Source organism: Schistocerca nitens, chromosome 8, assembly GCF_023898315.1.
Source record: "Schistocerca nitens isolate TAMUIC-IGC-003100 chromosome 8, iqSchNite1.1, whole genome shotgun sequence".
NCBI lineage: Eukaryota > Metazoa > Arthropoda > Insecta > Orthoptera > Acrididae > Schistocerca > Schistocerca nitens.
In genome coordinates this window covers 570,999,899-571,023,527 of record NC_064621.1, presented here as the reverse complement: position 1 = coordinate 571,023,527, position 23,629 = coordinate 570,999,899, and the positions used below count along the sequence as shown (strand labels likewise).

Genomic DNA, 23,629 nt, shown 5'->3' with positions numbered 1-23,629 from the left:
CAGAAGCTATCAAGATGTCCATCCGTTAGGTCTACTCACTGTCTTCATTCACCTCAGTCGTGGAGGCACGGCTGTCCAGCCTGGACTCCACCAGCAGTCGAGGATCGATATGTTTTCGTCATGTGCTGCAGTAGGCAGCAGACGCGGGAAACAGTCCGTCCATTGTCGTACTGCGGAAACAGAGCGATTTATCTGTCGTCCAAGAGGGGATGATCATTGGTTTCTGGGTAAAAGGTGTTTTGCTGTTCGATGAACCTGTTGCAGCTGTCAGTTTTAAAGATTCAGATGATTGAGTTTAAAGCAGCTACCATATAAGATGGGTGCTTTTATTATACGGAGTATTAGCACTCCAAGCTAAAGTACAAACATCGCTACTCTCGTAGTAGTCGTATCATTACAAATGTTTCAATATTCATGACAATCGAAATGTTTTAATTGATTTTTATACCAGATGATGGGTCACGGCTGAAACCGGTACTACTAGTAAAATCCAGTTAAATGTATTTCAGTGCCATGATTTTTTTTTTTTTTTTTTTTTTTTTTTTTTTTTTTTTTGAAGAATTGCAAATGAGCCTGCTAGCGTTATTATGCGTGGAATATTCCGTTCTCCACGATCCAATAGAAAATGTCTGGCACTATCTGGAGCAGCAGATGAAACGCAGCTATCAGCTCCTTCGCAGTTTTGTAGCTCTTCGGGAGCGAAACACCAACGAGTGGCTTCAGCTAGCTATAGCGTACCAGAAGAAACTTGTGGAATTCCTTCCTTGGAAAACTGAGGCTATTATAGGGGCCAGAGGCGTTGTTGCACACTATTGACACATTGTTTTCTGGTCAAATGTAACTGTAAATATTGTATGGCATTGTAGGCTGGAATGGCCCGTGAGGTGGGTTCAGCTGGCTGTCGGAAAGGATGTTCTCCTCCCGCGCACATTATCCCTTTACTTGCTGATATGTGAAAGATGTATCATATTTATACTTTTAGAGTGTATGTTAGTGAGCTGGATGCGTGAACCCTTAAGTGATAGAAGTAATGGGATACCTCCTTAGTATCGTATCAGATGTAGTCTTTCCCGGCTACTGCAGCAGTTCGACGTGACTTGGACCCAACAAATCGTGGGAAGTCCCCTGCAGAAATAATGAGCCATGCTGCCCGTATAGCCGTCCATAACTGTGAAAGTGTTGCCGATGTAGGATTCCGTGCACGGACTGACCTGACTATTTTCTCCCGGACATGTTCTGTGGGTTTAATTTCGGGCGATCTGGACGGGCAAGTCATTCGCTTATATTGTTCAAACTATTATTCAAACAAATCGCGATCAGTTGTGACTCGGTGTCATGACATCGATGTTTGGGAACATAAAATCCATGGATGGCTGCAAATGGTGTCCTAGCAGCCGAACAAAAGCATTTCCAGTCAATGATAGGTCCACTTGGAACAGAGGACCCAGTCAATTCCTTGTAAACACAGTCTACACCACTACGGAGCCACCAACAGCTTGCACAGTGCCTTATGTCCATGGCTGCGTGGGGTCTGTGCCACTCTCGAAGCCCACTATCAGCTCGTACCAACAGAAATCATCTGACCAGACATGACATCGATGTTTGGGAACATAAAATCCATGGATGGCTGCAAATGATGTACTAGCAGCCCAACAAAAGCATTTCCAGTCAATGATCGGTTCACTTGGAACAGAGGACCCAGTCCATTCCTTGTAAACACAGTCTACACCACTACGGAGCCACCAACAGCTTGCACAGTGCCTTATGTCCATGGCTGCGTGGGGTCTGTGCCACTCTCGAAGCCCACTATCAGCTCTTACCAACAGAAATCATCTGACCAGACATGACATCGATGTTTGGGAACATAAAATCCATGGATGGCTGCAAATGATGTACTAGCAGCCCAACAAAAGCATTTCCAGTCAATGATCGGTCCACTTGGAACAGAGGACCCAGTCCATTCCTTGTAAACACAGTCTACACCACTACAGAGCCACCAACAGCTTGCACAGTGCCTTATGTCCATGGCTTCGTGAGGTCTGTGCCACTCTCGAAGCCCACTATCAGCTCTTGCCAACAGAAATCATCTGACCAGACATGACATCGATGTTTGGGAACATAAAATCCATGGATGGCTGCAAATGATGTACTAGCAGCCCAACGAAAGCATTTCCAGTCAATGATCGGTCCACTTGGAACAGAGGACCCAGTCCATTCCTTGTAAACACAGTCTACACCACTACGGAACCACCAACAGCTTGCACAGTGCCTTATGTCTATGGCTTCGTGGGGTCTGTGCCACTCTCGAAGCCCACTATCAGCTCTTACCAACAGAAATCATCTGACCAGACATGACATCGATGTTTGGGAACATAAAATCCATGGATGGCTGCAAATGACGTACTAGCAGCCCAACAAAAGCATTTCCAGTCAATGATCGGTCCACTTGGAACAGAGGACCCAGTCCATTCCTTGTAAACACAGTCTACACCACTACGGAGCCACCAACAGCTTGCACAGTGCCTTATGTCCATGGCTTCGTGGGGTCTGTACCACTCTCGAAGCCCACTATCAGCTCTTACCAACAGAAATCATCTGACCAGACCACAGTTTTCTATTTATGTATGGGCCAACGGATATGGTCGAGAGCCCAGGAGAGGCACTGCAGGCGACGTCGTGCCGTTAGCAAAGGCACTCGCGTCCGTCATCTTCCACCAAGGCCCATTAACACCGAATTTCGTCGCACTGTCCTACTAGATAAGTTCGTCGTACGTCACACATTAATTTCTGCGGTTATTTCTCGCAGTGTTGCTTGTCTGTTAGCACTGACGACTTTACGCGAACGCCGCTGCTCTGGCTCGGTAAGTGAAGTTCGTCGGCCATTGCGTTGTCCGTGATGACAGCTAATGCCTCAAATTTGGTATTCTCGGTACGTTCTTGACACGCCGATCTCGGAATGTAGAATTCTGTGAGTTAACGAGCATTGCGCTCTCATTTAAATATATGTCCGAAAGAGTCAGCCTACAGGAATTGTGAAACGAACCCTGTCGTTCAGGACCATATACCACAAAGGGCGCAGGTTCACCACGAGATGGGGAAACTCACAGGGCTCTATTGTCTATTGAGGCCTACGCGCTGTAGTGTGCGAGTGAGACAGACGAGAACCTACGTCATAGGGAAACCCAGCAGAAGGGCTTTTGTGGACAAGGAAACGTAGCATTGTTAAATATGCGACTATAAAGGGGAACATTTATGAAACCTATTTAATTCTGTAGTAGTGCACGGAATGAAGCCACAGTAGTTTTAATCTACCATCCTTCATACATTTTCATGGTGATACCAATAAAATTTGAATATTGATCATATCTATAACAGTTAAAATTTTATTGTTAAAGAGAAATTAACAGGTTTTGTAACAAAGATCTGAATGCTAAAATCTGAACGCTTTAGTCGACCTTAACAATCGACATTTCATATAGAAGCGCATCATTAAAATGACAAATGTTGTAAACATCAACTCTGTAACTTTGTGTGTTTAAAAGATATAGTAAATTTAAATCATCAGTATTTTCAGTTAGCCAACAGATCATCATTTCCTTCACACAAAACACATTGACCGATGACAGCAAGACACCTTATTGTATCATTAGGTAATAGGATATTTGTTGTGAAGTTTAGTGCATAACAGTTACTTTTGTTCTTTATTTATTTATCAGAAAAGACATTGGTTCAAGGCTACTGGCCGTGACATTCAAAATTAAGAAGGAAATTGTATTGGTTTTACGTACAAGAATTTAACAATGAATATTATTGTTACTTTATTTAGAACGTGAAACTGGTCAAGCTGTGATTATTTAAATATGTTAAAATGTAAAATAATGTAGAATAAGCTGTAACCAATCAGATGGACGGCTTCAGGAAAGGGAACTACCCTAGTCAGTTGAGTGACGATGTTCGGCGCGCGGGAAAACGCGGCCGGAGACGGGCAGACAGGGACAGTTCTGATCGAGACAACAAAGGGGACACTTCGGATGGAGACACTAAAGCGTACAGTTCGGATTGAGACGCGAAAGCGGGCGGTCGGTGTTTAGGCAGCTAGAAAGTGAAACGACTTAGAAAATTTCGCGTCGTGTGGCATCGCGGGACTTAGTCTCTGAGTGGTGAGCAGCGGCGCGCCTGTCGTTAATAACTTTTCACGAAGATAACGAGGTGGAGTATCGAACTTGTAATTCGCGATGAGATTGTGACTGATCGAGCTGTGTCAAATGGACGTGCGCCCGAGTGTAACAGTAACTCTAAATACGAACACCTTCGTTATTAGTTTGCTTTCTGAATAAAATTATTGTAAACAAATCGCAACGGTGTGGCCTACATCATTTATGGGTCGTTAATGTAGTTCGCGATATTACTATTACCATTACTATTATTATATGTCATGTTAACTTTGTATTTCGCAAACTTGCCATCAGCCAGACAATTTAACCAAAGGGTCACAAGTGTCTAATTTAGGGCGCGTAATGCGACACGTGCGGTTCAACCCCTAGACGAGTTTGAGCCGAGACATTTCGACGAAGAGGAACCGCATGTGAACCCGAACATCTTCGGGATGTTCCCATGCGTCCAGCTCGAGCTATCATTCCGCCTCCAAAGTTTGTTAACTCCTGTTGAGCGTCATTAATCACGTGGGACACCATTTCACAAGAATCATCTTAGTACAAGTCAGAGCTGCACCAGTGCACTGCCCTTTTATTTCTTGTGTAGGTGGTACGTGCATATCGCTGTCCCGTGACTTTTGTCATCCCAATGTACTGCGCAGTGTCATGTTTCTGTAGTACGGTGTGGGTGAGGGACGGGAAAAGTCGAAACTCTGTGCAAACACTCAGCATACTCCCCTCCAATAGCACCAAGGCCACCGGCGAGCTTAAACGTTCCCCATCTGAAGGGCGGATCAGCATCAACAGTGATACAAGTAATCATTTCATGAGACGCTATGGAGTGGTTTAGAATTAACCCAAGACATTAGTGAAAAGGTTGGTGATCAGTATAGGAATCACGTGCCAGACCAACCACAAAAAATTGCAAAGATAGCAAAACAAAGTCCTAAGGAGGATTCTGGACGCCCCACCATGGACACCCTTACGCGAGCTCCACGAAACAGTGGAAATTGAAACCATACACGACACTGTGAAAAGATTAGTGACCACACTGTATAACAAATTAGAAACTCTAAGAGACAGTTGTAGACAACTGAGGGACACAGGTACTGTGATACCCAGAACATGGCACAGGCAGACAGTACCACGCCTAATTATTCAAGACCCTGTAGAGTAGTAACCAGTAGTGAATAGGTAAATGTTTAATATGTTTTTGTCTTTGTTTTGTCGTTTCGTGTTCCCTTTGGTATAATATGCTTTTGTTAATTTGTCTTGCCGATTTCGTGTTCCCTTGTTGGGATAACTATGTTTTGTTTAGTTAGTAAGACCTGCCACAATCACTGGAGCCAAAGTTCCCTTGGAACTTAATCGAACCGCGAAATCCAAGTAATTAGTAGTTTAAAAATCCAAACTAACCTAAAGACGTAGCGACTAAGTCCAATCCCCCTCACTCTCTGTCGGCTGTGCGACCACCCTTAGCAACATAGATTTACCTAGAGATAACCACAGCTAGACTAGCAAGTATAGAGTTCAAGTTAAAGTGTAGAAGCAGACCAGCTGCGGACCTACGCACGCACGACGCCCGCCCTCAGCGGCTAAGCGGCGGGGAACACCGTACCCCACCAAGGTGGGGACGACCAGCACCCTGAAACAACGAGCACAGCGGCCCCACGGAACGACTAAAACATCTAGCCGAGCGGCCGACCGGTGCGACTGGTGCAACTACACAAAAGGAAGCAATGGGAAGCAGCACCCGCTGCACCCACTGCACAGAACCCAACAACGCTGAACCACGCCCCATAAATCGAGGATGGTCGGGGGCTGCAAGGTCTTATTGTTATCGACCATGCCCTCCAAAGCCCACGATTTGTTTTGTAAATAAAAGAAATCCCAGAGAATAACAACCAAAACTACACACCCCCTAACGGTCACACAGTGGCAGTGAAAGTTTCATTCGCCAGTAGGATTCGAACAGGCTTACCTCCTAGTCGAGCGCCACCGCACAGGCGTGCGTTAGCGACGTCGGCTGTGGGGGCGGGTTGTCTGCTAGTGGTGACTGATACTTAGTGTCCGGTGCGCGGTGTACTCTGCGCAACGTACCTGCAGGATGTATCCCCTGGCGTAGTCCTCGTGCGTCCAGCCGAAGCCGGCGAGCACGTGGAGCACCTCGTCGCGGCGCAGCACGGAGAAGAGCCTGTCCAGCAGGATCTTGAGCCTGATGGGCAGCGCCTGGCAGCCGTACAGCACGAGGCTCGCGATGTCGAAGGCGGCGTTCGCCTGCACCGGCTCCACGGGCAGCGCCGGCGCCTGCTGCCTGCCTCCCAGCTTGTCCAGGGCTGCACACACAAGAGGCGAGCGTGTTTCATAGCATTGCACGGCACACTAATTCACATTACGAATATACACAGTTCTGGCATTAATCACTGATCATCATGTAAGCGGTGAACTACTCTTTGATCGTATGGCAAGAAGTAGCTACACTACCGCTCGTGCAAACTGCAACACGGAGTAACAAAGACTCGCGGCAATCCAAACTCTGAAACTTACGACATCTTGGGATCAACCTCGTGCCTCCTTTGGATGCTAGAGCCGTTTCCCAGTATCTAGGAGAAGGAGGGGCAGTGTACATGCTGGATATGATGAGTGATTTCCAATACCTGTTTTGTAATGTACCATTGCTGGCCACAGTGGTCCTTTCGTTGCTATGGATCCCAGAGTCAGTATCCGGTGTGCGGCGGAAGGGGGCTTTATTTAGGCTGGAGATGATGGGCTGGTCACTGCATAATACTTCGACAAGGCTTTTGGTTAGAGCCTGATATGCTCCTGCGATGGCGAGTGAGTTTTTTTTAATGGCAAGTGTTTCCCAGTAACTGTGGGAAACCGGTAAGCTTGCGACAGCATGCTTTCCTAAAAGTTCCATAACGCCGAGCATAAAAACGGGATTTTCCGGTGCTCATACCTCGCGTTCCATTGGTGATAAAAAGGTAGGGTCAAGTGTTTTGAATAGCCCGCGGGTTGGGGATCATTTGTATACCCAACAGAAGTGTCACTGGCCTACAGTAAACGGTCAAAATATGGAAATCACAGCCTCGCAAAGTGCCGCGCGGTCTAGGGCAGGGCTTAACAACTGGCCGGTTTTGAGCGCGAGTACTCCCGTCTGCTCAGGCACGTGCTCGCGAGCAGGTGCAAGGTCGCGGAGTAGGGTGGGAGGGGAGGGAGGGGAAATGCGCGCGCACATTTGAATAGGGCCGCAGCGTGCCTATTGAATTCACGCCGACTGTCTAATGTTTAAAGTACTACGATCAGATCTAACAGTCACTTCGCTGGTTAAGAATCATGTCAAGTCGCCTTTGTGTAACCTCAACCGTGCTTTCGCAGTTCAACCCCCATTGGGAGGAATTGTATCTGTTTACAGAAAATGATGGTGTTGCAAAATGTTTAGTATGTCACAAAACGCTGAATTCTTTTAGGAAATCTAATTTGCAGCGACATTATATGTCGTACCACGCGAAAGACTACGGAAGTGGAAAATGTGATGGACCAGATCGTGCACAGGAAGTTATTAAACTTAAAAGGAAGCTATCCGAAGAAGATCTGGACGACGAAGGAAAATCAACTGAGGCAGCTCTCAGAGTGAGTTACAAAATTGCTTTGCTTTTAGCAAAATCCCTGCGCCCCTTCACTGATGGCGATTTAATAAAAGAATGTTTGGTAGTTGCAGCGGAACATTTGTGTCCATCTCAAATTGAACAGTTTCGGATTGTGCCATTATCTAACATGACCATTATTTGCCGCATACAGGACATGGCAGACGACGTCCAGAGCCAGCTTGCAAATATCTGTAAAGATTTTATGGCGTATTCTCTAGCTCTGGACGAAAGTGTTGATATCACTGGAACAGCGCAGCTTGCCATATTTATTAGAGGTGTTAATAGAGATCTTCAGGTGAGGGAGGAGCTCCTCGATGTAGTAGCCATGAAGAACACTACAACCGGAGGTGATATTTTAAGTAGTGTTGAAGAAAGTGTTGAAAATATAGGATTGTCGTGGAATTCTTTAGTTTCAGTGTCTACAGACGGTGCACCAGCGATGACAGGGAAATATCAGGTTTCGGTGCGCTGTTGAAGGAGAAAATGCAAAAACTGACCGTGCCGAATGAAATAAGGGGCGTTCACTGTGTGATCCACCAGGAAAACTTATGTGCAAAGAGTATCACTCTAACAAATGTGATGAGAGTTGTTGTTCGTACAACCAATTATAGCCAGCCGAAGTGGCTGTGCGGTTCTAGGCGCTGCACTCTGGAACCGCGAGACCGCTACGGTTGCAGGTTCGAATCCTGCCTTGGGCATGGGTGTGTGTGTGATGTCCTTAGGTTAGTTAGGTTTAACTAGTTCTAAGTTCTAGGGGACTAATGACCTCAGAAACATTTGAACCAACCAATTATATAAGGAACCAAGGGCTACAACACAGGCAATTTAAAAGCTTTCTTGACGATGTAGAAAGCCAGTATAGTAGCCTTCCTTATTACAGTGAGGTCCGCTGGCTTAGTCGTGGCGAATTATTAAATCGATTTTTTTGCCTATTAGATGAGATAAATATGTTCATGGAAATAAATAACATCTGTGTTCCTGAATTGAAAGAGCCTTCATGGAAATGTGATCTCGCGTTCTTAGCATATTTAACTAGCCATCTGAATGCTTGGAACATTTCACTACAAGGTAAAGATCTGCTATTTACTCATTTCATAGATCGAATACGAGCTTTTAAAATGAAATTGACACTTTGGGTGAGTCAGCTGGAAACAGGAAATCTAGCTCCTTTTCCTAAATTATCATCCATGCAAGATGTTCACAAAGACTGTGAACGTTATTCACATAGTTCAGTTGCCCTTAAGGAAGAATTTGATCAACGCTTTCAAGATCTGACAGCTCTAGACAGTGATTTTGATCTGTTCTCCTCTCCATATTCAGCGAATATTGAAGATATTCGACCTGAGCTGCAGCTAGAAATTATTGACAAATTTCAGAACAAGAAAAACATTTTGGAATTCTACAGACACTTCCCTCAGGATAGATTCTCTCGTTTGCACAAACTGGCGGCTACAATAATATCAATGTTCGGTTCCACGTATGTTTGTGAACAACTGTTCTCTGCAATGAAATGTAACAAGATGCGCCTGAGAAACGCATTGTCTGGTCGAAATTTAAACTGCACGCTGCGCCTACAATGCACAAGATAAATTACTCCAAACATAGACGCAATTGTAAAGGGCAAAAAGTACAAGATAACCGAGAATCCCACACCTCAGTGACACCTTTTATTGTGTAACAGTTCACAAATTAATACGAATGTAGAGGCATACACTAAGATTATAAAATTATGTGGCACGTGTACATTCTCCTTTGTTTCATTTGTCGCAGTAATAATTCGTGAGTAATATCCCTGCAGGTGGCCGCGGATTTACATTGACTGGCGGCAGCTGTTGTGTACCCCACGTGACTCTTCCCACTCTCCGCTCTGGTCTGGTAGTGGGGGTAGCGTGCTCGCACTGCTCCGTGCTCGCGCCTTGCTGCTCACAGCTTTCTCCGCGAGCAGGTATGTTGTGAAGCCCTGGTCTAGGGGAACCTTGCCACGGTTCACGTAGGTTCCCCCACCGAGATTCGAGTCGTCCCTCTGGCATGGGTGTGTGTGCTGTCCTTTGCGTACGTTGATCTAAGTTAGATTAAGTAGTGTATAAGTCTAGGAACCGATGCCCTTAGCAGTTTGGTAACACAGGAACTTACCACATTACCATTTCCACGACTATCACAAGCTTACTCCTGCTTACACAGTTGGAGCAAATCAGTTGGTTCTTTTCGCATTTGATATCGTCTACGGTGGGCTTGATGGAACCTTTGGAGGCAACATTAGTCCATGGGAAGTTACTCGGAAAACCCCACAAAAGGGGTTTTATAGTACTCGTATATTTTCGCCGTCACCAGCCCACCAAAAATCAGCCCAGGATTCCAAAACAGCTAAGCACATCAAATGACCGAATTTTTTACAATACAGGACTATTCCCAAGATCCCGATCTCGAACAACTTTGAAAATTTTCTTGGTGTCTTTATCTGTTTCCAAGATACACAAGTTCGAAGTCTTCCTCCATTTAGAGTCAGGAATCTGTCCCTGCAGTTTGTCGGTTTTGTTGATGTTCACCCTGTATATAAATAATATTCCGTCACATATCTAAGAAGCAGAAACAGATCTCATTGCTGACGATCCAAGTATTATAATCAAGCCTAATGGAATAACTTCATCACATGAAACTATAATTACTATTTTCTTGAAAATTAGCAAGTGGCTTTATGCAAACAGCCCGTCACTGAATTTAAGTAAAACACTGCACATGCAGTTCTGTACCGCACGACTGTCCCCACCATTATGAATAACCAGTGAGAGTAAACCAATAAATGAAACAGAACATTTTAATTTATTAGGTGTTTTATTGATAAGAATCTGAACTAGAGGACCCATGTCACAGATCTTAAACGTCTTATTTCTGCAACTTCACATTACTGAAAATTCCAGACTTTGGAGATGAAAATATAAAAATTGACTTACTTGTCTGTTTTAAATCACTAGCGTTTCAAGGCATCATATTCAGGGGCAACTCGTCGCTGAAGAAAATAGTATATGTTGCACAGAAGCGAGTAGTAAAGGATCGATTGTAGACAGATTTTTGAACAGGTGAGTGTACTGACAACAGCCTCAGGTACGTTTCCTCCCTCACGAAGTATGTTAGCAACAATGAATCACACTTTGAAAACAACACTGATCAATACAATACTAGAAAAAAAATTATTTACACTACGTGTCTCTCAGTCTTAATATGTCACAGAAAGGAGTGAGGTACTTACTCATAAAAACCTTTGATCACTAATCAGTGACGTAAACAATTTAACGGGAAGTACAATTAACCTCAAACACGAACTAAAGTCATAGCGGCTTAACAGCTCCGACTGCATAGAAGAATTTCTAAACATGTTGTAATTTCGTGTGTGTGTGTGTGTGTGTGTGTGTGTGTGTGTGTGTGTGTGTGTGTGTGTGTGTTTCTTTGTGGGTTTAAGTAAATAAGAGAATGACAATGAACATAGTTATTTAAAAGGCACTGTATCCGTGAGGACAAATCTTCGAGAAATGCATAAATGGTCAGCATGAAGCGTATTTTCCGACGAGAAGCTGTAAAACTGTCTGGCTTCACTTCTCAGCCAGAGTTAGCAGTTATGACCCACCTAACATTCAAATAACCAACTAACGATTTGATTGAAATTCAAATCAAGTTCAAATTCAATACTCTCGGGGAAACTGTAGCAAATACGCACACGACTGCAGATACTTTGACATCGTTCGTCTTCCACGAGCAAAGCATCTGAGCCAGACAATGCAACTGTCAACTGATAATAGAGCACAACTTCCGAAAAGCGTCGAAAATAAAATGAAGCTTAAAATTTAGGAATGTTTACGCTGTGTTTTTATTTATGTGCTGATCTGAACTAGTCATGACAAGTGACAAGACGTGCTGAACAACCCAATGGCAGGGCGGCACGCGACTGTACCCCCACATGAACCGCCAGATGGCATGGACGCGGGGCTGTTGCCAGCTGTCGGGCCGCATCCCCTTTCACCTGGGGAGTTCAGGGCGGGGATGCGGCTGGCCCACCCTTATTGAATCCAACAGGCGGAGTGTTGGTTACAAGGAAACCACCCGCCTGCCGCCATTATGATGACCCTGGAGAGGTTACCATGACCTCATCAGGATGGGGAGCAGTCATGACAGCAGACTGCCAGTTTTTAGCACTTTGGAGCCCCAAAACGGTCCCCTATCGTCCACCAGAAGGGGATGAGACTCACAGCTGAAACACCTGCGTCTTTGACAATGTTCTACGAGGGGCATTCAATAAGTAACGAAACATTTTTTCCGCCAATTTCTGTTGAAAAAATTTGAAATTTGTTATCGGACATCGTGGAATATTGTCACTTCAGCCCTAGATTTACATGAAGTTTCCATAGGTGCTTGCACTATACGTAGCCTGCAAAATGGCGCCTTTAAAGGAGGTGCATTCCGGAAAGCTGTCATTGAGTTTCTTCAGGCGCAAAGCCAGAGCACCGCAGAGTCATAGGAGCTTGCAGAATGTCCACGGAGATCTGACATTGAACAAAAGCAGGGAGAGTCGCTGGGTGAGGGGTCTCTCAGCACCGCTGCAAGGTCGCGCAAACTTGTCTGATCTCCCGTGTGACTGCCGCCCATTCACAGCATTGACTCTTGAAGCATTGGAACGTTTGGACACTCTCATTCGAGGTGATTGACGGATCACAATGAGACACCTCGCTACTCAGCTGGATGGCTCTGTCGGTAACGCTGACACACTCGTCCACCAGTTGGGGTACTCAAAGGTGTGTTCCCGCTGGGTTTATCACCACCTAACGGGAGAACATAAAGGGCAACGGAGGACCATCTGCGCAGAATTACTTGCACGTTACGAGGCAGTCCGTGACAATTTTTGTCGAAAATCGTCACAGGCGATGAAGCATGACCTCATCACTTCAAAAAAAAAAAAAAAAAAAATTCAAATGTGTGTTAAATCTTATGGGACTTACCTGCTAAGGTCATCAGTCCCTAAGCTTACACACTACCTAACCTAAATTATCCTAAGGACAAACACACATACCCATGCCCGAGGGAGGACTCGAACCTCCGGCGGGAGCAGCCGTACAGTCCCAGACTGCAGCGCCCGAGACCGCTCGTCTAATCCCGCGCGGCCTCATCACTTCAATCCGGAAACAAAATGGCAGCCCATTGAGTGGCACCACACCACATCTCCTCCGAAGAAAGAGTTTAAAGCCACACACTCACTCGGTAAACTTGTGGACTTATGGCAACGGCCTTGCGGGACTCTGAAAGGGTTATTCTGCTTGATGTCCTACTGCATGGTGCAACGGTCGGCTTCGAAGTGTACTGTGATACGTTCAGGGAATTGAAGAAACGACTTCAGCGTGTTCGTCGCCCCAAAAATGAAACGAGCTTCTCCATGACAACATAGGGCCTCATACAAGTCTGCACACACCAGAGGAGCTCACAAAACTTCGTTGAACCGTTCTTCCTCATCAACCCTACAGCCCGGATCTCGCACCTTCCGAATCCACCTGTTCGGTCCAATGTTGGGCGCACTTTGCGGGAAACGGTAGGTGGATGATGGGGAGGTTACTGATACAGCAAGACTTGGGCTCCAATTTTGCAGACGTACAGGTCCTCCCCGTAAGATGGCGTAAGGACGTCGCATTGGACGGAGATTATGTTGAAAGATAGGGTTTTGTAATCAAAGGAGTGGCGAATAATATGGTGTACGGAAATCTAGAATACAACCAACCCGATTTCAGAAAAAAATGTGTTCCATTACTTACTGAAAGTCCCTCGCATATTCAAGTGAGCACGAAATTTCTTTTATGATTCTATCGTTTCTGTGCAGCAGTCGCCTTTTACCAAACTCTGATTTCCAACACGTGATAAACTTGTTTCGTCCATTTCTTTTTGGTGCCAGTCGAAAAACGTGTCTCTAAGGTGAAATAAAGGGTTGTATTTATTTCCTATACGAACTGGAACTTCAGAGGTCTGTGATTGTGAGTATTCTTCCATATGAAGTATACGCAATTTTTCATACTAACGCTTCTGAAAGTGGAAGCTTCATTCTTGAAACACTGAACTCTCGCTGCCAATTACTTTTTTGTTAACGACATTTCAGTAGGTCTGTAAAAACAGGAGCATTTTTCGGTGATCATTATTAAGGTTTTCGCAGAAACTGCCTTAAATATGAGACTGAACTCTCCGATAGCAGCTGTACAAAGTTTGTCCCACAACACGGATAGGAGGAGGTGCTGGAGACCTAACGAAAGGCGCTACGGCACAGCTCTCCATATCTTTAGAAAAGACTTGTGGCTGTCTACGCCCTCCCCTAGTCTGACGAACTTCTTTCTTTCGCCTTGCAATCGCACGTTGGTTTCCAACGTTCTCACAGTATCTGTCATTAAACTGGCTGTCTTCTTATTTACTTTCCCCGTTACATTACAATTTCAGAAACATATTTTACTACAGGATAAATGCTCCTGTCGGAGCAAAAAAGGCGCATTATCTTCCTGTTTATTTAAAAGACTGACTGAAAAGTGAGGGATGAGCTACCTCATTCTACCTTCCTCAGTATCTGTAAAGATTTTCTCAAACAATTTTGTGATGCGATGATGCTCAGGCTTTTTTCAACATGCAACTCACTCACATCCACTAGTCCATCGTGGACGTCGCTCATACCCATCCATTCCCAGTTGCCATTTCTCACTCACTCATTCAGCCCAACTCATCGTCATTATCTTGTTGTGTCTCTCTGTCATTGTCTCCTGTGTCACAGACACAGTCTCCTTCGTTCTGTCCTACTACTACAGTCAGCTCTCAATGTCACTGTCCCCCTCTTTCCCTTTCTTACTGCTAATGTCTCATTCCCTCCTTCCTACTGCTGCTGTCTCTTCTCACTGTCACTATCTCTCTCTTCCTCATTGTCATATACTCTGTCTCTCATTACGACTGGCTCTCACCCGCTTAAACTTCATTCGTCCCCCCCCCCCCCCCCAGCACTGTCTGCTTCATTCTTTTCCACAGCCACCGTGTCCCTCTCTTTTTCTTAGATTGCGTTTTTCTCCCACGTTCTTTCTACACAACAATGACTGTGTACTATCTTTCAGTATTTATTACTTTTCCGTCTCTTTCCCATTTCCCATGGCCACTGTCTCCTCCTCTCTCAGCATAACTACCGCGAATATGTTGGCATACCAAAATTTTTATAAAATTTTTAGAGGTCCTGAGGAAGGTAGAATGAGGCAGCTTATACCCCACCTTTCAGTCAGTCTTTTAAATAAACAGCAACATATTCGCATTTTTGTCGTCCCACAGGAGCATTTTTCTGATGGTTCCCATCTTTTTCCTGCTGCAGCATGGGCTGTAACTCGCACGAAAAAAAAATGCATCATTCAGTAACATTTAGATAGTTTACTTATGTGAAACTGAAATAACGCAAAACTAAATTTAAGCCTCAGACGGCATTTTCCGTGCAAAAAAGAATTTCATGTGCTTCAGTACAACAACATGGGGTTCTCAGATGATAACGGAGACACTTTACATTATATTTTTCCATGCTACGTTACTTTAGAATCTACGTTTTCGCCTCAAGCTGGCATTTACGTTCGTACTTTACGCGTACAAGCAGAGTAACTTTGTACCTTTGCATCTCGGAAACGGATAAAATTATGAAGAAAATTTTAAAGGTTATTCGAGATCCGGATCTTTGAAATCTATTGTAAAAATATCTGCAATTTTCTGTGGCAAGTTGCCCTGGAATGCTCGAACGGGTTTTGGTACGCTGGTGAAGGCGAAAATATAGTAAAAGAACCATTTTTGTGAGGTTTTCCGTGGAACCGCCCACGGTCTAATGGTACCATCATAAGTCCGATCAAGGCCAACGTAAACCACATGAAATGCAAAAAGAAATGAGCCGTTGTAAAATTTGCTGTTTTGAGGAGCGCGCCGCAGCTCGTAGTGTAAAGCAGTCGCCCTCCGTTTCTGGCGGTGGCGCCGCTGTGGCTGTCGCAGCTTTGGTGTCTCCATCTGGTGGGAAAGGAGAAAGGTAGCCTGTTCACGTGCATTTAAGGGGCGCTATGAGCTCGCTAAGGGCGAGTCTGGTCATTTGGTCAGCCGGGTCAGTGTGGGGCAGTCAGTGTCTGCCGGTCGTCCGGAGTGCTAGTATGTGTCAGGCCTCCAGTCTTCTCGAGTTTGTTCAGGCAGTGGTCATTGGCGGTTGGATCGATCGGTTGGTCGGTCGCACACTGGGACACAAGATGACTTGTCCGTCTGGAGCGTCGGTGCATGTGAAGTCGCCACGTCAGTTCAGTGGGCCGCGCCGTATCCCGAGGGGTAGTGGCTTCGCTGCCGACACGAGAGCAACGGGAGCTAACGCACGGCATCGGTCTGGCCGGCGCGAGATGCGACGCCGTGAGACGGGAGATCGGCGCATCTTCATGCGTCCGTTGAAGCGGCTGGCAGCGGACGGTTCGGGAGAGTGTTTTGGGGGTGCTGCGCCAAGTCTTCGCCAGACATCGCAGTTTATTAGAAGTTAAGTGATTCGTGATATGTTGTTTCATTTACTTGTTAAATTCTACTTGTTTTCTTGGTCAGTCTGTCGTTCCCAGCTTGCTCGTCTGTCTCCCATCCGCATTTGTTAGGCAGTTAGTGTCTGTCTGTCTGTCTGTCGGTCTGCCGTACGTTAATAGCTGCCTCTGTCATGTTTGTCGGATTCGGTGTTAACGAATTTATTGCCTGAAGTGTAACGGCTGAATTCCTGAAATATGTTTTTATCTTACCTATCATCTTGAGAGGCGGTATATGTGTAATGTAGAACATGTTTGGCCGACCTTGTATATTTTATGTAAGACTGCATTTCATGGGTTTTTATTTAAATGGTCATTTTAGCATATAAAGTTGCCACCCTTCGACCGTAAGACCTTTTAAAATCAAGTTGCATCTTCGGTGGTAAGTTAATGTTTTAATGTGAGTGTTTTGTACCATTTCCATCCCTCCTACGAGTGCATAGTTTATGTGCTTGTGTGAGTTGTTAAAATTTTTAGTTTAAAGTAATCTGGTGTATTGCAGATTTGCACCAGTATAGTCTTTCAGAGGTTGTTGAGAGCGGTCGTGACTACGGCCGTGTCAAAAGTGAACGGCAAGGTTCTCAGCCCGAAAGCTCTTACTGTCTCTGAATAAATTGTAACTTAATATTTAGAGGATGCTTTCTGATTATAATTTTAAATCTGTTTCACAAAAAGGGGGACTTTTAGGAATAAAATTTCCATTTGTTGAAAGAAACTTGATTTGTTTTCATCAGTTACCCACTGGCAACTACTTCCACGCTCACATAGTGTGGTTAAATGTGTTAATGTTCTTGATGAATCGCTAGTAAATAAAGTAAATTCTTAAGAAAAGGTTTTGAAGGTAAATTCACGGTTCAAGAAACAACCAATTTGCTATGTCTCCCTAAGCAGGAGAAAGTGTATAATATTCATTCTTTGATCTTTGATATATTGACACTAAGGGGATCCTCCTGTTGGGTATAGAAATGGTGCCTAGCCATGCTGTCGCATGGATACAGATGTTGTTGTGGTCTTCAGTCCTGAGACTGGTTTGATGCAGCTCTCCATGCTACCCTATCCTGTGCAAGCTTCTTCATCTCCCAGTACCTACTGCTACCTACATCCTTCTGAATCTGCTTAATGTATTCATCTCTTGGTCTCCCTCTACGATTTTTACCCTCCACGCTACCCTCCAATGCTAAACTTGTGATCCCTTGATGCCTCGAAACATGTCCTACCAACCGATCCCTTCTTCTAGTCAAGTTGTGCCACAAACTTCTCCCCAATCCTATTCAATACCTCCTCATTAGTTAAGTGATCTACCCACCTTATCTTCAGCATTCTTCTGTAGGACCACATTTCGAAAGCTTCTATTCTCTTCTTGTCCAAACTGGTTATCGTCCATGTTTCACTTCCATACATGGCTACACTCCATACAAATACTTTCGGAAACGATTTCCTGACACTTAAATCTATACTCGATGTTAACAAATTTCTCTTCTTCAGAAACGATTTCCTTGCCATTGCCAGTCTACATTTTATATCCTCTCTACTTCGACCATCATCAGTTATTTTACTCCCTAAATAGCAAAACTCCTTTACTACTTTAAGTGTCTCATTTCCTAATCTAATACCCTCAGCATCACCCGATTTAATTTGACTACATTCCATTATCCTCGTTTTGCTTTTGTTGATGTTCATCTTATATCCTCCTTTCAAGACACTGTCCATTCCGTTCAACAGCTGTTCCAAGTCCTCTGCTGTCTCTGACAGAATTACAATGTCATCGGCGAACCTCAAAGTTTTTACTTCTTCTCCATGAATTTTAATACCTACTCCGAATTTTTCCTTTGTTTCCTTTACTGCTTGCTCAATATACAGATTGAATAACATCGGGGAGAGGCTACAACCCTGTCTCACTCCTTTCCCAACCACTGCTTCCCTTTCATGCCCCTAGACTCTTATAACTGCCATCTGGTTTCTGTACAAATTGTAAATAGCCTTTCGCTCCCTGTATTTTACCCCTGCCACCTTCAGAATTTGAAAGAGAGTATTCCAGTTAACGTTGTCAAAAGCTTTCTCTAAGTCTACAAATGCTAGAAACGTAGTTTGCCTTTTCTTAATCTTTCTTCTAAGATAAGTCGTAAGGTTAGTATTGCCTCACGTGTTCCAACATTTCTACGGAATCCAAACTGATCTTCCCCGAGGTCCACTTCTACGAGTTTTTCCATTCGTCTGTAAAGAATTCGCGTTAGTATTTTGCAGCTGTGACTTATTAAACTGATAGTTCGGTACCGATATCACTTTCAAATCGGCGAGCTTCGTTGACGCGCCCTTTTAGTACGGTGCGCATTCGACCTTTTTTAGTTCTGTTTTTGAGAGTCCATGCCTCTGCCGCTGCAGACAAGTACACGGACCTCACCGGCCTCTGAGTTGCGTCATGTGAATTTTCCTAGCGCGTTTGTTTCTCCTTCTGTGACGAGCGCACTGCTGATGGCGCCGCCTGCACACAGCTACTTGGCAGCAAACGGACCCAATAGCCGTGAAGAACGGCCTCGGCATCGGCCGGAGCGGGGGCGGGCGGACACCCCCCAATTACTGTCCGGCAGGCAGCGGGTCCCATTAGGCGGGCAGCCGCTCTCTGATGCCAGAGTTCATCACCTGCCCCTCCTCATTGTTCCAGGGGCGCGCGCGCACACACACGCGCCGCCTATTGAAATACGTCTGGGAAAGCTGGTGACGTCATGCGACTGCCCCGGGCCGCAGCGGTACCCGCCATTAGGGCTTATCCGGCCGCGAGTCTCGGCAACGTATGGTGCGAGACATGGTGGATGTCCATCACTGACACGGAACCTCAGTCGTCTCGTACATCACAGCGGCATTTCCTTTTGGTCACCTACAAAATGATGTGATGTTAATAATAATTTCAGAAAAAATACATTTCGAAAGCATTTCGTTACGCCGACTGTATCAACACAAAATCCTTTGTAGTCAGACGCATAAAAACTGTGCCCAGTGAAATTTTCGCCCTTAGAAAAAACTGTGACATTTGACCTCAGTATTTCCGGAAACTAGTTGCTCGCTAAGTAAAGGCAAGCTGAGAGTTCTCGGTCACTTCAGTGATGACCACTTGAACAGTCACCCTTTGCAAAGTTTCCATAGTGTTCAGTCCTTGCGACGTGTGTATTTGTGGGCTTGTAAGTTTTCTACAGACGAGTCAATGAATAACCGTGGTAAGCTATGTGGACACCATGAAGGCTACTCATATATCATAAAGAGAAGCAAAACAGAGGGGACTGTGACATGGCGCAGTTCAAAACAGAAATCAATTCATTGCCAGGGGACGCTTAAGACCAAAGTTTGTGTGAGCTGTATCCTCCAGAAATATGAGACCCAACCATATAGGGATGGGCAACTACACGGTAACGAGAAAAATACAACCCTTAACCATGCCTAATACAATGTAGGAAAACAGCTGGCAATCAAAACAACTTCCAGTCGCATCAAAGTGGATAACTGCAGGCCCCGTATGGTTTTAAAGAGAATATTATACCGTTCTTCCAATTAAATAGCAGCAATTTCCGGTAACAATGACGCTCGTAGATACAATGACGTGTCCTTCTCTCCTGACTAGACCACAAAGGCTCAATAACAATGAGATCTGTTGACTGTGGGAGTCAGAGGAGTTGCGAAAATTCATCCTCTTACTCACAAAACCAGTCCTGGGCAACGCGAGCTGTGTGGGACAGGGTTCTCTCACCCTGGAACAGAGCATTACCATTGGGGAACAACCACTGTATAACTGACGGGTCTCATCAGCCAACATTTTTACGTAATTTGGTAGTAATGTGACCTCACCGAATAGCCTTGGGGTCCATGGAACACAACGATATAGCTGCGCAAATCGTCATCAGACACTCGCCGTGTTCTCATCTTGACACGAAACTCCGGCAGAAGTTGTAAACAGTGTGAAACAAGACTCGCCAGGACAAATGACTTTCTACCATTGCTGCACAGTCCAGATTTTATGGCTTCGGCACTACGTCTTCCTATTAGGGGCATTTGCATCGCTGATGAATGTCTTTGGAAATCCAGCACGCCCTGTAATTCTCCGCTTATGGATCTCCCTCTGTGTTGTACCAGGCGGAGACAACCGTCCCACCTCTCTCCGCGTTGGAAAACAAAATGGTGAGATGTATTTTTTGCATATTGTTATTTTTGACGACGACAATGACGAAAAAATATAAATTAATGCCTTTCACGCCGAAAAAAATTATCATTGAGAGAGTTAAATGGAGGTTGTAACGACAGTAAAACCTAGACAACAATACACATTTAAAATACACAAACATTCCATATAGTAATAAATGACATACTTTTCTTCCTTTTATCTAGCAAATTTTAAATTAGTTATCTGAAATATTTGAACATGAGCATCTACGTGTTGTAGACATGACAGATAGTGTCATCTGCTGGTGGCATCCGGAACTGTTTGTATTAATGTTTTCATTTTCGTTCTGAGTCACATTGTAATTGCAGTTTTTTTTATTTTTGGGATACGTTTTATATAAACAGTACAAACACATTAGAAAATACAGTGAACATGTACATATTTTTGTTACGTCTGCAACAGAAAAGCACTGGATAAGCAAAGACGTTATTTATTGTAAAAGCGTTGAATAGTAGTAATCTGTGGCTGGTTGGCAATATGGCGGCGCGTGTGTGCTTGGAATGCAGTGATGTGAGAACGTGATATCCGGAAGAAGAGCATGGCGTGTCGTACTTGCGTTGGCAGTTTATTAGGGATGGAAGACAAAATTTATTTTCCTGTACGACGAGAAATAAAATTGCCTCAGGTATGTCATTAAAACACGCGTCTTCCACGTCAACAATGGATCGAACCAGCTAAGTTTATCAGCGGCTTTCCGACACAAATTCTTTAAAAGACAACGTGATGAGTTCTCTTCCTTTTATTCTACGACCTATCACCATAAAGCAGAAGCACGTTAGTCACTTAAAATAATACAAAGTAGCTTTATGAAAATCTTTCAGGTGTTGCAGCAATGTAGTAGATTTCGTTAGCAGCACTACTCGTAATTAGTATTATAGACTGAATACAAGTGTGCACGAATGCGTTATTATTATTATTGTTATAGCGATTTCTCCTGATAAACGGAAGACATTATCCAAATAGCTCAGTTAGCTTATCTTTAGGTTCCTCTTCTTGTTCCAGTTTTCTTAACATTCTTTCCGAGAAGGCTTCTTGATGTTCTGCCGACCACGTTCGCCTGTACTATTTTGTTTTAGGTGCTCAGATGTAGCTCCCCATTCGTTCAGCCAAGGTGATGTTACACAGTCGATTATTGTCTTTGACAAACGCGTTCCTGGTAGTCTATTGAGATACCACAATTTCATTCGCCTTTTCTTAATATCATTTTCGATGTTTGAAGACTTTTCTGTTCTTTTGATTGTAGCCTACCACCGTCTTGGGTGTATGTTGTTCTTAAAATGTGTCTGTGTTTCGCTTGCGTAGATGATGTTGGTTTTATGATTGTGATGTAGTGCCAAATTTTTGTCTGTGTTGATATAGATTTTTTGCTGAAGAGGTTTAGAAACTTGATGCTTTTTGGAGGCGATTTTTCTGTGGGAATTTTTCAAAGCCTGTCGGTTCGATTAATTCTCCGAGGTTTTTAAAGTGTGGGATCCTGTTGATTTTACGTTTGTGTTTTTTTTTTCCTTTCTTCCTAGACACTTGACTTCCTTCTTTGAACATAAGAATTAAGTTTTCTCTAACGGGATATGTAAACCTACTTTGCCTGCACGTTCTTTAAATATCTCGAGCTGTTTCACAGGAGTCACTTCACCCTCTAAAAGTATCGCCAGGTCGTTCGCAAACGCGAGGTATGATATGCAAGGTTGTTTTTGGGAAAGCCCAGTAGGATTGCCTTCCAAAACCTAGTTTGTTCATTTCTTTCTCCCATTCTTCGATAACCCTGTCTAGGACGACTTTGAAGAGAATAGGAGAGTGTCTTGTCTCCTTGCTTCACACCTGTTTCAATGTCAAAGGGTGCTGAGATTTCCGCCATAAATTTTGCTTTAGATTTCGTGACAGTTAGTGTTCGTATTTTATAATCTAGTCCTCTCTCTTTTAAAAGTTGGAATAGTTAGGCCTGTCTGTCGAGTCGAGCGCCTTTTTGAAATCCACAAACGTACCTTCTAGAGCTCCAGTACGTACGTAGAGCTTTTTTGTGGGAAGCCTCACATATTGAGTATGGTTTTTAGGTTAAAATTTTTTTCTGGGCATGATCTGTTGGCTCTGAATCCTGCTTGATATTCTGCTGATTTTTGTTCCAATTGCTTTCGTGCTCTATTCAAGAGAGAAGCTGATAGTGTGTGTGACAGGTACGAGGGAGGTTCACCTTAGAGTTGTTTACATCTGATTTGTTGCATTTTTACGTAGTGGATGGAGTAATTTTCAGTCATACGGAATTTTTTCGGTTTGTCAAATTTTTCAAGATTTCGGCTACAATTCCTTTCTTCCTTCCCTGATGCTTTGTTGGTTTTAAGTTTCTTGATGTATGAATGAACCTCTTCTTGAGTTGGTGGTGACGGACTTTCTGTTGCGATTTCTGGATGTATTTTCGGTAATCTCTTTTCGGGTTCCGGACAATTTAAATGTTGTGAAAAATATGTGGCCAGTTCTTAGCAATTTTCTTTATTTGTCAGGGCTGTTATTATTATTTGCCATGTGATTATATTTTGCCATTATGTTATGAAATGCGGCTGTAAAACCTATCAGTAGTCTTGCCTTCGTCACCCTTCTGTTTAGCACAACAACAAGAATCAATTTTTCTCAATTTAAAATACCAATTTCGAAATTCACGAAACATGCAAAAATAAGAACTTTGTAAACCTGCAGACTCGGCGCTGGATAGTCCTATAGGCTAAAGCTCACACCTGTTAATTAAGCAGGATAATTAAATACAAATTCCCACAGCCGCATTATAAATTGACTATAACGGAACGATATTTGCTTTAGCTTACGAGAACCGTAGGCAAGCCATACCCGAGTTAAATCCGTAGCCGAATTAAAGGCAGATAGTCTTGTAGACCACCCAGGCAGATTATGGTTTTCTGGCAGTTTTCCTAACTCATTCAGATTTCTCAGTCTATGTCAACATGATACACACAACCTAACAACAATAACACGCGGAATGAAGTTTACACGTATCACAAATCGATGGTGCATATGACTTTTCTTCCTTAGGCT

General features: G+C 44.1%; 1 protein-coding gene across 1 annotated transcript in view; it reads right to left on the bottom strand.

The window, feature by feature from the left end:
- LOC126199682 (uncharacterized protein C6orf132 homolog) overlaps positions 1–23,629 on the bottom strand; it is a 610,722-nt gene that overhangs the window by 85,968 nt on the left and 501,125 nt on the right. The window contains exon 4 of the mRNA XM_049936609.1: positions 6,255–6,490. Within this exon, the coding sequence (XP_049792566.1) occupies positions 6,255–6,490 (236 nt within the window). The remainder of the gene's footprint in view (positions 1–6,254; positions 6,491–23,629) is intronic.